Source organism: Epinephelus moara, chromosome 1 (genome assembly GCF_006386435.1).
Source record: "Epinephelus moara isolate mb chromosome 1, YSFRI_EMoa_1.0, whole genome shotgun sequence".
NCBI classification, from domain to species: Eukaryota; Metazoa; Chordata; class Actinopteri; order Perciformes; family Serranidae; genus Epinephelus; species Epinephelus moara.
In genome coordinates, this window is record NC_065506.1 from 49,489,647 (window position 1) to 49,505,375 (window position 15,729).

Consider the following 15,729-nt stretch of genomic DNA (forward strand, 5'->3'; position numbering starts at 1 on the left):
TAACCTGACGTGAAGACAGATCGCTGTGCGAGTCTTGAGTTACCGAGAAACTGAAGCTGCTGGCTCTGGTTACTGTTCACATTACTGAGGACGTGACAACAACAGAGACGACGGGACAAGGTCCACTGGTGTTTATCAGTTCTGTGGAAAGGAGCTGTGGACTGTGAGGGGGCGGGGCTCAGTGCAGAGGTGAAACAGGTGAGATATAAAAGCAGAGACGGAGAGCGGATTAAACAAAGTGCAGCAGATTAAAACAGCTGATGAGCTTCGTTCAGCCGGAGGGAAAATATTCAGACGAGGACACAGAGGCTGAATTCAAACCTCTGAGGATGGAAACACTGCCGGCTCTCACCTGGACGACGTCGTCTTTCACCTGATACGATGGAGCTGATCGTCCACAGAGAGTAACCTTCGGTCTGAGCGGTTTCCTCCAGGTGAGCTGGACCTGTGGGACAAGGTCATGTACGTCCTGTGCACCCTGGCGGTCCTGACCCTCCACAGCCTCCTCAAGAGCTGGAACAACAAGGCGCTGGAGTCCGGACGGAGGTCTGATGGTGGAGGACAGAGGGACCGTCCTGAGGATGGAGGCGTCCCTGAGGTGTGGGGGGCGTCCAGGTCCCAGCGTGGAGGAGATGATGCAGTGAAGGTGGAGTGGAAAGGAGCGAGGAGCTGCAGGGCTGAAGGGAAGAGGAGACGAGGAGGTGGCGCCGTGCGTAACGTCCCCGACAGCAGGAGGCGAGGGCAGGTGAGCAGATGGAGATCAGGTTCAGACACAAGAGGGTCTGTGTTTTACCAACTGCTGTGGAAAGTACTTTTACTCAAGTACAGATCTGAGGTACTTTTACTGTAGACGAGTATTTCCAGCTTTAGTTAGATAACAAACAAAACATACAGAATCACCTCATGAATATAGGATGCATAAAATAATTAATAATAACTCGTTTCTACACTGAGTATTTCTATTTTTGATATTTTGAGTACGTCTCGTTACTTTTATCTGAGAAACATTTTAATGCAGGACTTTAACTTGTACTGGAGTATTTTTATTTTGTCATACTGCGACTTCTGCCTCAGTAAAATATCTGAATACTTCTTCACCCTCAACTTGAAAGAACAAAATCCAGATGAATCCAGATCAGATGACCAGATGAAAAGAGGTGATAACGTTATCTGATCCGACCGCAGCTGTAAAGGAAACACTAAAACTTTCCTGGAAGTTCAATTATTTTATGCCGTGTAGAATCCTGCTCTCTGATTGGCCGGCAGCTGTCTGTCCACCTCGGACACAGTTCAGGTCGACACTTTAACGCCGTCATTTATTCTCCCTTTACGAATGAAAATAAATCCTGTCTCAAACGCTGCAAAGGTCCCCGTCTTCATACTTCCATGTGTCATTTATGTTGCCATAGAAACAGCCAATAGATGGCACCAGAGGGCGGAGTCAAAAGTTTCACATAGCAACTAAAGAGGTAACCGTGGATGAGGTCGTAATATTGTACCTTTAAATGGAGGCATTGTTGTGGATGGCGGAGGTCTGTGAGGTCATTAGATACATCCTGACGTGTGGACGGAGGATTCTCTTCCCTATATTACTGATTCATTACGTCTGTTAGAATTTCGTCATCGTCTCCTGTGGTCGTATCTCACTTGAACTACGCTACTCTGCCTCCATGATCTCTGGTGGTTCTGCTCCATGTGATGTGTATCTGTGAGCTTTCAGAAAAGACGAGTCAACAGGAAGTCACTACGAGAATCTCCATAATCTCCAATGTGCCTGTGAAACTCCTCAGTTTATCAAACTCCTCCACTTATCAGAGAACGAAAATTCAAAATGTTTTAGTCGCTGAAAATTGAAAAAATTTCAGTCATTATGTGTGTCCACCACCAACAGTTCATCTCGTCTTGTCAACAAAACGTGCACGTGTTACATACTGCAGCCTGTTCTTTGTTGACCACCATGAAGTTTTTGCACGTGAGCTAAATTATCTTTAGTACTAATTTCTTTTTCAGCTGGCAGTCAGTAACGTAACATCAGTTCTTCTCTCCTGCAGCCTGATTGGATGATGAACAAAGTGGATCATCTGAACAGTTCAGTGTCGACACTCTGACAACAAACAGTTTTAATGTTGGTTGATTCAGGAAGTGAAGGAAAATTCATTAAAGACTTTCATCTTTGGGTTGGAGGAAGGTGGCAAGTCCAAGTCAAGTCACGAGTCATCAGTGTGAGGGCCCATTTATGCTCCCTTTACGTACGAAAACGTATACGTCCGTTTCAAACGATGTAACCTTCACTGCCCACATACTTCCATGTGCCCTTTACGTTGGCATGGATGTTAACCAATATATCCACCAGGGGGCAGCCCAGCGTCAAAAGTTTATGACAACAACAAACTCAAAAACAAACATGGCGACTGTGGAGGAGATATTGATAATGTACCTCTTGCATAAAAGACAAAAACAGAGGCAGCGTTGTAGGAGGCGGTGGTCGGTGAGGCCGTTAAATACATCGCGACTGGAGGACGGAGAATTCTTTTCTCTAGTACTGCCGATGAGAGAAATTGAATTGTTATTTCTTCTTCGTGTCTCACTAGAGCTATGTATCAGGTAGTGACAGCAACTCTGCCCCCACGGTTCCCGGTGGTACTGCTCCGTTTGGCCCGTATCCGTAAGCTTTATGGAAATGTGCAGAAATACGGACGAAATGAACGCAGAGCCCGGACAGAAGGCTCCGTCCGTATCCGGATCTGTATTTAACGTTGAGCATAAATGAGCCTTTAAAATCCAAATCGAGTCTTTTTGATTTTTTTTCAAGTCGAGTGTAAAGTTGTCAAATTTGTGACGTGAGTCCGAGTCATGTGAGTCGAGTCCATACGTGGTGTAGAGTTTATCAGCCTCTGACTGAAACGTCTCTTGTGTTTGTTGTTGTTTGACTTTTTCTGTATTTTATGAATCTGGTTTATGAAGCTGCAGGAAACTGATTTTGATCTGAAGCTGAAACAAATTCAGCTTCTGTTAAATATTGACTTTATGTGCAGTGGTGGATAAAACATGCCTGTTTCATACAAAGAGACATTTGCACATGGCTGTGGTCGTGGTGATGTCGCTCTTTACAGAGTCTTTATCAGAGTGTGTATCAGTCAGAGAGTCTTTGTGAAGCCAGAGGCCTAAATTCAACATTTCTCTGTGGTGGTTCTGATTGGACGACAGAGATCCTGCTGGTTGTCATTGATTCACTGCACATGGAGAAACATTAGAAACTGAAACTTGTCACGCTGCTGGTGTGTGTGTGTGTGTGTGTGTGTGTGTGTGTCCTGGTCAATGTTCCAGTGAAATGGGAGGTTTGCGGTCGTCAGCGTGACGTTTCCTGTCATCAGCAGAGGAATGTTTCTGATCACATGATGTTTAGAGGCTGAAATCCTTTTACATGTGGACGCTGGTGTGTGTGGAGTCTCTGTCCGTCAGATCAGGAGTTATGTAACCACACATTCATCATCCGATGATGATAATCTGACCGCTGATCTCTGACGTCACAAACTGATCCTGCACAGCCCCAAAAAAACCCCGTCTGTACTTGTATCAAAGATCAGCTGTGAAGGTTTCTATTAAACTGACTTCAGGAATGATCGTTTCTCTTTTTTACCTGTCAGGTTCAAACTGTCTGCAGCTCCATTAAAGTCTTTACATTACTGTCAGTTTGTTACATCCTGCTTTTAAACATGTGTTTATTTGTTTATCAGTCACTACCAAGAAGCAGCTTCTCTTCCTGGGGTCCACTCAAGCGAACATTACGTCATAGTGTAACACAAATATATCTTTATAAAGCCAAGGCACAAAGGAGCAAAATACAACAAGAAAACAGGAATCAAAAAAACAAACAAACAAAATGAAACAAAAAACAAACCAACAGATTAACCACAATAAAACTATTAATGACAACAATTACAACAAGTATCCACACTGTATCGAGATAAACAAACAACCTCTTGTTTGTTTATCCTCTTTGTAAAAACAGCTGCACTTGTTACATGTGTGATGTCTGAGTGCAAACCATCCCATAATTTCATCCCTCCGATCATCACAGCATGGTGGAAGTGAAAAACACCCTCTTGCCTCACCCCTAGTGTTGATTTAATCGTTGTTACTACTGTAAGAAATTGCTGTTAAAGGATATCTGGAGTTTAGACAATAAAATATTTCTCATAAATCAGATTCAGACAACTTAATTAATCCCACCAGGGGCAACAGCTCGCCTTGCACACATACTGTAACATACAGTAACATATAAACACACATGAATGAGTAATGAAGTTAAAAAACAGAAATAATAATCTGGAGTTCAGTGGAACAAACAAATCTATAAATAATAAAAGTTAATAGAAAAATTATTATAAGAGATTTTAAAAAAACATAAAAACAAATATTTACAGAGAATTTAAAAGACAACAGATTAAATATTTTGAGTAAAATGTGAGGACAGCCTGACAGCAACGGAGAAAATTCACCTGTAACAACATGATGTTCAGAAGAAGCTGAAGTAGTTGAAGCTTCCTGGAGGATTTGTTGAGCAGAGAAAAAACCATCATGTCCTTCACCAGTGACCAAACGACGTCTGATGATGTCAGCTCTTCTGTCACAGGTCAGTCGTGCGTCTCTGTTCTGGACTAACTGTAGCTTTACTGCGTCTTTATTTGATGCACTCGACCAAACTGCAGGTCAGTGATGACCTGATGCTTTAACAACATGACAGGTGCATTCATCTCTGCCAGACCTCCTCCCATAACCATTAATGTGAACAGAAACATTTCATCTGATTTCAGCATTTATTAATTTATGGTTTTATATTTTACGTCTGTTTTAAGATTAGAAACATTCTAAAATATTTAATTGTGGATTCCATCTAAATATTTATTTAACTATTTAAGATATTAATGTGACGGATGATTCAGGCCAAAAAATTATTTGTTTTCTCTCAAACTGCCAAAAAGTTTCAAGCTGAGGACAGTTTTTAAATTTCATTGTATTTTTTTAATTTAAAGGGAAGTTACGATAAAGAACAATAAACATAAACAAAGTGTAGAAATATAAAAACAGGATGTGATGTAACACTTTAGAGACAAAATGACAAAAGAAAAGTAAAAACTCCAGATTAAGTTATTGTAGTCTCTCACACACACACACACACACACACACACACACACACACACACACACACACACACACACATACACACACACACACAGGGCTGTTGAATATTTCAGTCAGAGGAGGAGCTGCTCCTCACGCTTCAGTTGACGCTGAAATATTTATCAGGGAGGAGGGAGGAGGAGGAGGGGGCGGGGCCAGAGGAGGTGTGATGCTGCTGTGCTGTTGCTAGGGGAACCGAGAGGGAGGAAGCTGTGTGTGTGTGTGTGTGTGTGTGTGTGTGTGTGTGTGTGTTGAGGGGGTCTACGGGTGGCGTTGACACTGATCCTGCTGCGTGTGTGTGTGTGTGTGGAGCTGCAGTGAGGACGAGGAGGATGCAGCGATGATGCGGATGGCGAAGCCGCAGGGAGGGAGGTAAGGAGCAGACGAAGGGATGGAGGGACACAAAGAGGAGCGATGGTGGGACGGAGGGACGGAGGTCTCAGGATAGAGAGGAGAACACAGACATGTTGAACAGAGGTGGGGAGCAGTGGGTGAGATGGAGGTCTGGCTGTAACCTGATGCAGCGGCTTGTGTTTCCAGTGATGACCTGAATACGTGTCGTGTGTTCAGAGGGACGGCGGCGTGCAGCTTTATTTTCTGTGTGATTTCTGTCCCCGTGTGGACGTCCTCACTCGTCCTGATAATCCTCCTTTTGTCTGGTAACGTTTCCTCTCTGTGTTCTGCCTGCTGTGATCGTCTCTGTGTCTCACATGTACGAGCGTCTGTCTGCGGCTCGCTGAAGCAGGTCTGATGATTGTGGTTTTTATTAACGTTCGTCTTGTTTTAGAGGCGGAGCTTCTCGTTGTAATTTCACTGTCCAGCTCGTCTCACGCCAACAAAGGTGGACGTGTTCACACCACGCCGCAGAACAGGTGCAGACACAGGATACAGGATACAGGTGCAGACATGGGCTGACTATGAGACAGTGGGCCCCTGGGCACAGGTACACTCAGGGCCCCACCCCCTCTCCTACAGTGGAACAGGACACGCCTCTCCACGCCGGCGACAGCCACGGCCGGAGTCGTTATGTTTAGAGGTTGTCCATACGTACGTCCTGTCTTTGTGAACGCGATATCTGAAGAACGCCTGAAGGGAGTTTCTTCAAATTTGGCACAAACGTGCACTTTGCCTTAACAATGACCTGATTAGTTTTCAATGGTCATAGATCAAAGGTCAAGGTCACTGTGACCTCCCCTGTCTCATTTTGTGAACGCAATATTTCAGAAATACCTCGGGGGAATTTTGATTTAAATTTGGCACTAACGTTCACTTAAACTCAATGATGAACTGATTAGATTTTGGTGGTCGAGGGTCAAAGGTCGCTGTGACCTTGGAAAATATTTAAGATTTATATGCGTGAAGAAGGTCAGAGAATTTTTATGGTTCAGACAAACCAACAGAGTGAGAGTTCCTGACTGGTGAAACCATCAGCTGATCACACGTCAGTTTCAGGAGTCACATGATCATCCAGGGTTATCTTTATTAGGCCTCCATGCCGGTGATAGCCACGACCAGAGGCATTATGTCTTCAGGTTGCCGTCTGTATCGTTCTCATGAACACGCTATCACAAGAATGCCTCAAGGCAATTTCTTCAAATTTGGCACAAACATCCACTCGAACTGAAGACTAAACCGATTCGAGTTTTGTGGTAAAAGGTCAAAGGTCAGTGTGGACAGTGTGTCACAAAACATATTTTTGTCCATAACTGAAGAATTCATTCACTAATTATGACCAAACTTGACACAAATGTCTAACAGGATAAAATAATGAAGGTCAAAGGTCAGCTTGACTGTGACATCATCATGTTTTAACGTCATATCTCAGGAACAGAAGGGGAGACATTTGGTCAGATACTGAATTGGTGACTCTAATCTTGAAACTGTGCTGATTGTATAGATCTTCTGTGTGTGAAGCATCCATGTTTTCACTGACATGGATGGAGACTGTCAGAGACACTGGACTGGTGGGCGGAGTCATACAACCACAGGGTGGACTGGTGGGCGGAGTCATACAACCACAGGACAGGGATTCTGATTGTGTCTCTTTGTGGTCCTTTTGAGTCTCTTCCTGGTCGGTACTTGTGATTTTACCTTCAACATTTTGCAGGGGAAGGGTGTGTCAGGGGCTCTGACAGTTTGGGCCCCAGGGCCTGTGCCCGATAGGCCCATTCAGTAACCCATCGACAGGTGCAGATGAGGGACAAACTGCAGCATGTAGAGGGAGAGGTTGAAAATGATCATGGATGCAGCGTGTCAGCCTGCGGCGTTCAGAGGCAGCGGCGGTCTCACGCTCCCTCCTGTCTCAGCAGGTGTGGGCGGAGCTACACGCTGGTATTTTTAGACTCTCCAGGTCTCATTGTGATTTCAGCCACTGTTAAAGTGGGTCAAAACGTGGAGCTTTCATCGACTTCATTCAGCTGTGTGTGTGTGTGTGTGTGTGTGTGTGAGATTCATATCTCATTGATATTTTGTGCTGTGCGGGGTTTAGCTTCCTGTTAAGGTTTTAGTTTCAGGCTGCAGCTAACGGAGCGACTCATGTGTTCAGTGTTTGGTTGGTCGGTCGCTGTCTCCACTGTGTTTTGGCGTCCTTCAGCAGGACACTGAGCCCTGGATTGTCCCCTGGCGTGTGTGTGTGTGTGTGTGTGTGTGTGTGTGTGTGTTAGTAGAGAGCTGTTTACTGCTGTGGCCAGACGTGTCTCTAATATGATGTAAAGATGTGTTGCTGCAGCTTGGGATGTGGGATGTCAGTTTTGCCTTTGACAGCCTGAGACCATTGACCCGGTGAAACCTGCAGAGCTGATGACGTTCATCATTTTCTTCAGCTGGACTCAGAAACCTGTGACTAACAGTTTATTCTTAAGAAAGAAAAAAAACAGGCAGCAGAAAGGGCAGCAGGCTGGAATCAAACCCACGCCTGCTGCAGCGAGGACATTGCCTTTGTACAGGGGACACCTGCTCTACCCACGGGGCGTCCCTTCCTTTTAAATTTAATGCATTGTGCCGTCATTTCAAACTCAACACTTCCTGTATCTGTTTCAAATTAAAAGCCCTTTATCGTTTCAGCTGAGAGAATCCCTTCATTTTTTAAGGGGCCGTCCACACGCCGCGTCTTTAACCACCTGGAAAACAAGAGGTCGGCGCTGGGTGCAACTCTTGTGCCTTTTCTGTGGCAGCTTTTAAGAGCGTGGCGGCAGGCTGCATCTGAGGTCTTCTCACATTTATCACAGACTGATATTTACTGAAGAAGAAAAGATACCTGTCAGCTGTGACTGGTTGGTCCTCATCACATGACATGAGGTGTGCGCTGCTGCGTTCTATAATTTGAACTCAGTTTATCTCAAACTGAAAAATGGGTGCTCAGGAATGCATGCCCTGCTGCAGTGGTGTTGCTCTGGCGTTTGAGTGCATTTGTCGCACGTCTACATTGAAAACAATGAATTTTAAGGTGCAAAAAAACGTGGCATGTGTATGGGCCTTAACAAGCTTTTATTGTGAAACATTTGCAGGAAGTTCCTGTGGAGGATTCAGTGACTGTCATGTGGTACTTCAAATGTAGCTCCGCCCATCTGGTGACACATTTTATGTTACTACAGTAACAGCTGAGCTGGAACATGAACAGACACAGTGACTGAGACAATAAAAAATAAATAATAACAATAATAACAATAATAATAATAATAATAATAATAATCATAACAATAATAATAGGACATCACACATGTTGTGAAAGACGACCAGTGATGAGTGATGATTGATCATTCTCCTTTTTCCCTCCACCTCCACAGGGATGGACAGAAAAAAATATAACAGACAATTAAAAAAAACAAATGAAATGTAAACGCTGTGTCAGAGGAGAAAGAGAAGAAACTCTGAATATCATCAGGCTGCAGAGACATCAACAGTTACTGCTTCATATCTGAGGCTCATATTTTAAATATGTTTATTTTTCATAAAAGCTGTTCCAGCATTTTTCTGCCTGATTTAATGAAGCGGTTTCTCCTGCTGCGGCTCAGCAAACAGACTCGTCTGCTGCTGACGATGAAACACAATATGTCTGTTTTTACAGACAGACGAAGAGACACAAAGAAGGAGACGCTGATCAGATCAGATCATTGAAAATAACACAAACACTGATGATCATGTTTTAATGAGCTCATTCACACAAACAGTTTGTTTTGATCTGATTTACCTCACGCTACAGAAACACTCTGTCTGTGTGGAGTCTCTGGTGTGTGTGTGTGTGTGTGTGTGTGTGTGTGTGTGTGTGTGTGTGTGTGAGTGAGAGTGTGTGTGTGTGTGTGAGAGAGAGAGAGAGTGCAGACAGGGTTTGACTGTGAACACATGGAGACTGAAACACAACAGAATGAGATGATTTGACCCAGTTTAGAGGAGAAGAGGAGGGAGGAGGGATGAAGAGGAGGAGGACTGATAAAGAAAGGGAGGAGGGATGAAGAGGAGGAGGACTGATAAAGAAAGGGAGGAGGGATGAAGAGGAGGATGTTAGAGTGTCTCCAGGAGGGAAACAGAGCAGAGATGATGTGCTGCAGATTTCATGGTTTATTGTCAGTGTTTTAATATTGTGACGTTAAATGTTGGGGGAAATATTTCAGTTTAAATGTTGATTTTCTGTAACGATTAAAGAAATGTCTTCGTCATCATCAGACTGTTTCAGCTGAATAAAATAAATCCCTCTGCTCATCTTTAGATTAATAATTATCTGATAGTAATCATTTAACCCTTTGAAACCTGAGCTGATTGACTTCATTTCTTTATAAACAAGGTGATGAGGTGATGAGCAACCAGAAAAGAAATGACCCGAAAAATTAGGAAAGTAGTTAAGAGAAAATTAAAAACAAGAAAACAAGAGTTAAACAAATTAAGGAGGAAATGACCGTAAAAGAGAGAAATTAAAATAAATCTGCACCATAATTTTAAACTGTAACAATAATAATAATTATAAATATAGTTTGTCTCTAGTTTTTTTTTTTTTTTTTTTTGCTTCGACTGTTATCAGTGCTATTTAGCTCATGTTAGCATGCTAATGTTAGCATGCTAACACCATAAATAAGACATTACTCATCAGTGTTAGCATTTAGGTCTCAGCGTCACTGTGTCTGAGCACAGCCTCACACAGCTGCTGATGTCAGTCACTGATTAATTAATTTCTGGGGATCCTTAAATTAAAAGATTAATTCTAATATAAAGGTAGTGGTGTGTTGTGCAGTGGTTCAGACAGATGTGTTGCAGCTGCAGGTGGTGAGCCCGCTGAGCAGCAGCTCTCTGGTTTTTTCCCCGTTAAAGGGTTTTTTGGGGAGTTTTTCCTGATCAGCTGTGAGGGTCATAAGGACAGAGGGATGTCGTATGCTGTAAAGCCCTGTGAGGCAAATTGTGATTTGTGATATTGGGCTTTATAAATAAAATTGATTGATTGATTGATTGTTAGGCCCTATGGCTCAAGGCCCGGGCACCAGACGCACACTGGAAGTCCAAATATGCCACGTCATCAAGTCCTACTTGAATCACTGTTAGTGTGGCCCCTCCCCTGGGACCACTTTGCCTCAGGAGAGCCCACCATTTTATTTTTATTGCTTTAGCGTTAAAGAACAGACTGAGAAAGACGGTTAACTCACAGTGACATGAACTGTTTACCACCAGGGGGCGTCATGTGACCTGCTACAGAATCACTGGGTGATCAGTTTCACCTGTAAACTGTGTCACACTGATCCTGAGTGTGTGTGTGTGTGTGTGTGTGTGTGTGTGTGTGTGTGTGTGTGTGTGTTCGTGTTCAGACTGATCCACAGTCAGTGTGTGTGTGTGTGTGTGTGTGTGTGTGGAGTGTGAAGGTGTCAGACGGCAGCAGATGTCTCTGAGGAAACATTCGGCTGGTTGGAAACTTTGGCTGGAAAAAAGTCATCGTTCCACGTGTTCCTCATCTACTGAAAATATCAACCGAGCTGAGACCAAACTCTGTGTGTGTGTGTGTGTGTGTGTGTGTGTGTATATATATTTTGGGGGAGGGGGGTTAAGGTGAAGCTGAGCTCTGCAGTGTGGACAGTCTGCAGGGAGAAATGTGTCAGCAGCTGTCAACATTAATAACTCTGTCATACTGTGTGTGTGTGTGTGTGTGTGTGTGTGTGTGTGTGTGTGGCTGTCAGCATCTTACTGTATCCTTAAAGCTTTAATCCACACTCACAATGCATCGTGTGTGTGTGTGTGTGTGTGTGTGTGTGTGTGTGTGTGTGTAATACCTTCGTATCCTGGAGGTTTTAACCATCAAAGGAACGTCGATGTGAGAATAAGTCAGTTGTTGTGAAATCCTGCCGAATGTTTGAAACCACAGGAAACATATTTATGTGTTTTTATGTTTATAGATTTTGAGGTTTTTGACTCTTTGATGGTTATTCATTGATTTTAATCATAAAAATAATCAATAATGAAAATATGATCAGTTGCAGCTGGAGATGTCAACGGTTCATCAGTTTATTGCTGAGGATATTTTTGACAGATTGCACGTGTCCGTCTGCAGCTTTATTTTGCTCCTCTCAGTTTAGTCTCAGAACTTTGTCGTATCACATTAAAATAAAGCTAATAAGGTTTTCATGTGATGCTGTTAGTCAGCTGCCAGTTGTGTTAACACCATCTGGGTCTGATGGGAGCTCGCTGCCACTCATTTGGCAGTTACTGCTAGTAGCATCGTTCTGGCCATGGATGTATAGAAGGCCGTACACACGCTATGTCTTTAACTGATTACTGGTTTCTGGGTGTTTCAGGCTATCACAAAAAAACAAAAAGTGACATCCTTAATGCTAACATTAGCTAATTATCACTAAACACAGAGTCCAGCTGAGGCTGATGAACATCATCAATTCTGCAGGTATTTGGTCTTAAACCGAAGTATTGGACACATTAAAATGTTGATCTGAAGATGACACTATGGTGCACCCATGACACCTTTTTATTTTCCCTTATTAAGTCATAAACTCAGGAGAGAAAACACTTAAGTTCAGACTTAGAAAAATCTCAGGGCTTCCATACTTTTGGACTGAGTTAGATGTTCCAGGTGTACCTAATAAAGCGGCTGCTGAGAGGTGAATGTGTGAGTGAGAGTTTGAGTCATTCATTAACCTCTTAGTGTGAACTGATAGTAAACCAGGCCTGAGGCTGCGTCCTGCAGTCAGTCGAGGGTTAACGAGGCCATCTGCTCCGAGGATTAACAGATTACGTTCACGCTGCGTCCGTCCTGACGCTGCTCTCAGATCAGGTGCTGCTAATCCCGCTGAGATTCAGGACAGAGACTGCAGGTGGGTTAACTGACTCCAGGTCAGGTGGATCTGGGTCGGCTCAGCTTGGCAGAAGGTCACTGGTTCTGTGTGAATGGCCGACTGGGACCAGTTCGCAGGATGTGAGTGTGGAGCGGCAGCATGCTGGGCTGGGTGGGAACTCTGATCAACAAGAGCTGGCTGGAGAGAGAGCGCTGCGTCCATCCGTTGGAGCTGAAGGCTCGCCGCGGACATGGACGGGTGAGACAAAAAGGAACAGGGTCAGTGTAGAGGCTGTCGTCTGAATGGTGGCTCTCACAGGTGAGACGGGACAGGAGGCTGTCGAGGATCGGGATGAGGACAGACGAGTTGGGAGATAGTGATTTATTAAATCAAACACAGCTGACCTCACCTGTGTGACACGAGGATGTAGATTTTAAATCATCTCTGTACGATAACGATGTGTGTGTAGTCTGTGGGATGAAGCCAGCGTTCAGATCTCTCTGGACATCATCCAGCTGATTTTGCACTGGCTCTTGGGTAGTTGTTCAAACCTACAGATTGTACTCACTCATCACGGACACAGAGAGGGTGGAAGCAGATCGATCAAATATAAACTATGATTGTGTAGCTCTGGTTGAGGGTGAGAGGCTGGATCATGGGGAGTACCACCAGTTGGTCCAGGAGCTTCTCCTCCATCATGGACGTTTACAGTACTGCACTTATCTGCTGTTTTCTATTGAGATGGTGCTAACTGTGGGTTTTTTTTCACTGTAATACCGTGAGTGGCCACCGGAACAAATTTGCCGTGCGGCTGAACACCATTCCTTGGGACTTGGTTGTAACGCCATCCTGACCCAACAGTGTTGCCCCAAACACAAACCGGACGTGTCGTGCTGCAGCTCAGTAACAGACGACCACACAAAGTTGTTACTACTTTACCTGACAGACCTGTACTTCCTCCACCTGTGTGTTAGCTTCACATCATGCGTGAACAGCCACTAATTAAAGTTAATTTCTCCCTAAAGAGCCGATCTCCAGAGCTGTGACTCACCAGGAAGTATCTTTAAGATACGACTCTGTGGGCTAATTAGTCCACACATCATTTTAAGCTAAAGATCTTTTTGTAAAAGCAGTAACAACTTTGTGTGGTCGTCTGTTGACGAACTGCAGTGCGACACGTCCAGTGTGTGCTTGGGGAGGCACATGACGTACTGCGGCAGCGCCGATGTGTTTGCAGCTGAAGCAGCTCAAAGCCACAAACCCCCCTTAGCATTGTTATCACTGTTAGCTCTGTTAGTGCCGTTAGCAGGGTCAGCACAGATAGTTGTGCTAACATAATTGACAATGCTCAATGGAGTTTGCAGCTCAAAATGAAGCTGCTTACTCACCGTGGCCACCAGGGGGAGATCAGAGAGTTGCCACCATGTATTGCTGCAATGCCATCCCAGTTACTAGCGGTAATCACAAATGAGTGGTGCTACAAGCTAACTTCCACCCGTACCAGCTGGTGTGCAGTGCAGAGGCCAACGTTAGCTAAACGGAGAACAGAGGATGGGCATTGGGCGCCATTTTTTTAATGTTAATGCAGCTAACCAACCGTCTGTCGGCAAAACCAAACCAAAAACATTTGCATCACAACATATTAAAATGTATTCACGTCTCAATTTGGTGCTAAAGCTTAGTTTTATTTTTATGTTTCCTGAACAATGAGCCAGTCAGTCGGCAGTAAACGGGTGTTGAGAGCAGAATTAACAGAAACTGACGTCCCTGGTTGGGTGTGTAAGATTCAGTAACATGTACCTGTGAGGTTGCAGATTAAATGCCCCTCCCCCACCCTGCAGTGAACCTACGGTGGCCCTCAGGTAACATAAACATGTGAACGGGGTTCTGCAGAGCTGCTGTTATAAAGAGAAAACTTCACTTCCTTCACAGGACTGTTTTTAATCATGTCAGCTTTATTCTGAAAGGCCCAGGTGTGACGCTCTGTTTTCCTCTGTGTGTGTGTGTGTGTGTGTGTGTGTGTGTGTGTGTGTGTGTTTGCAGCCGGTCCAGCGGTCCAGCGCTCTGCTCAGCCCGGCGGTCATGTTCAGCACGAGAAAGACCTGGGACCTAAGCCACGCCCCCTGCCTGCAGGAGCTCTGGAAGAAAGATATCTCATTGGACGGTGAGTCAGACGTCTGTCGCAGAGGAGGAGGAACAGAAAACACCAGCGTGGCTGCATTTTTGGCATGACTGTGTGTGTGTGTGTGTGTGTGTGTGTGTGTGTGTAGAGGTGAGTCATACCTGTTAGAAATGAATGGAGCTCAGCAGTGAGAGGAAGCAGAGGAAACCTGAGTGTGTGTGTGAGCGTAGACGAACAGGTGAGATCACATCATGTTTATTTATTTGTTTGTTTATCTGTGTGTGTGTGTGTGTGTGTGTGTGTGTGTGTGTGTTTTTCTCAGCTGATCGTTTTACAGTCGGACTCTCAGGAGACGACAGATCAGGTTAACAACAACACTGCAGCTTTTGTCACAGACTCACAGAGAGTTTCTGTTTCTGCTCGGACTGTGTTCGTCTCATTATTCTGAGTTTATTCTCTGTTTCTATCAAAGATCATTTTCCTCCCGGCCGTCGTGTCAATCATGAAAAGGTTTGGTTTGTTCACAGCTGACAGGATCAGTCAGAAACTGTTTCAACAGTTGATTCTTTGTTAGTCTTTTATGAAGCCAACTCGTCCAACACTTTTCTGTCTCTGTTTTCGGAACATTTTTGACTGTTGGTTGGACAAAATCAGACATTTGAAGACGTCACCTTTTTCACTGTTTTCTGACATTTTATAGACAAAATGTTGAATTGATTAATCAACAAAATAGTAGGGCTGACACTAGGGTTGGGTACCGTTCATAATTGAACCGATACGGTACCGGTATCTGGAATTTGGTACCGGTACCAAACGGTACCTTATTTCGGTACTTTTTATCCCTATGGGCCCTAGACCTTTTTGGGGTATTTTTACTACCTTTGCTTTTAAGCTCATATCACAGTCATTATAAAGGCTACATACACATGCTATATCTTGTTTTTTTCAGGACAATATGGGCTATATCCTATTTCATGTTCTTCTATGTGCCTGTTTTTTATATTAATTTTTATATCAATGAAAAAAAACAAATCTGTGTGCCTAAATTCTTACATTTTTATCTCACCATAGCAAGTTGGAAGAAGACATATTCTGCCATATATGAAGAGGGGAGACTCTCTGGAATCTGGCAATATAAGAACCATGATGCTGGGACATTCT

General features: G+C 44.0%; 1 protein-coding gene across 1 annotated transcript in view; it reads left to right on the plus strand.

Annotated features, from left to right (window-relative positions):
- The first annotated feature begins 209 nt into the window (after positions 1 to 209).
- The window catches only part of kifc3 (kinesin family member C3), a 48,014-nt gene continuing 32,494 nt past the window's right edge, over positions 210 to 15,729 (plus strand). The window contains exons 1-2 of the mRNA XM_050042766.1: positions 210 to 745; positions 14,490 to 14,610. Of these exons, the coding sequence (XP_049898723.1) occupies positions 461 to 745; positions 14,490 to 14,610 (406 nt within the window). The 5' untranslated portion in view covers positions 210 to 460. The remainder of the gene's footprint in view (positions 746 to 14,489; positions 14,611 to 15,729) is intronic.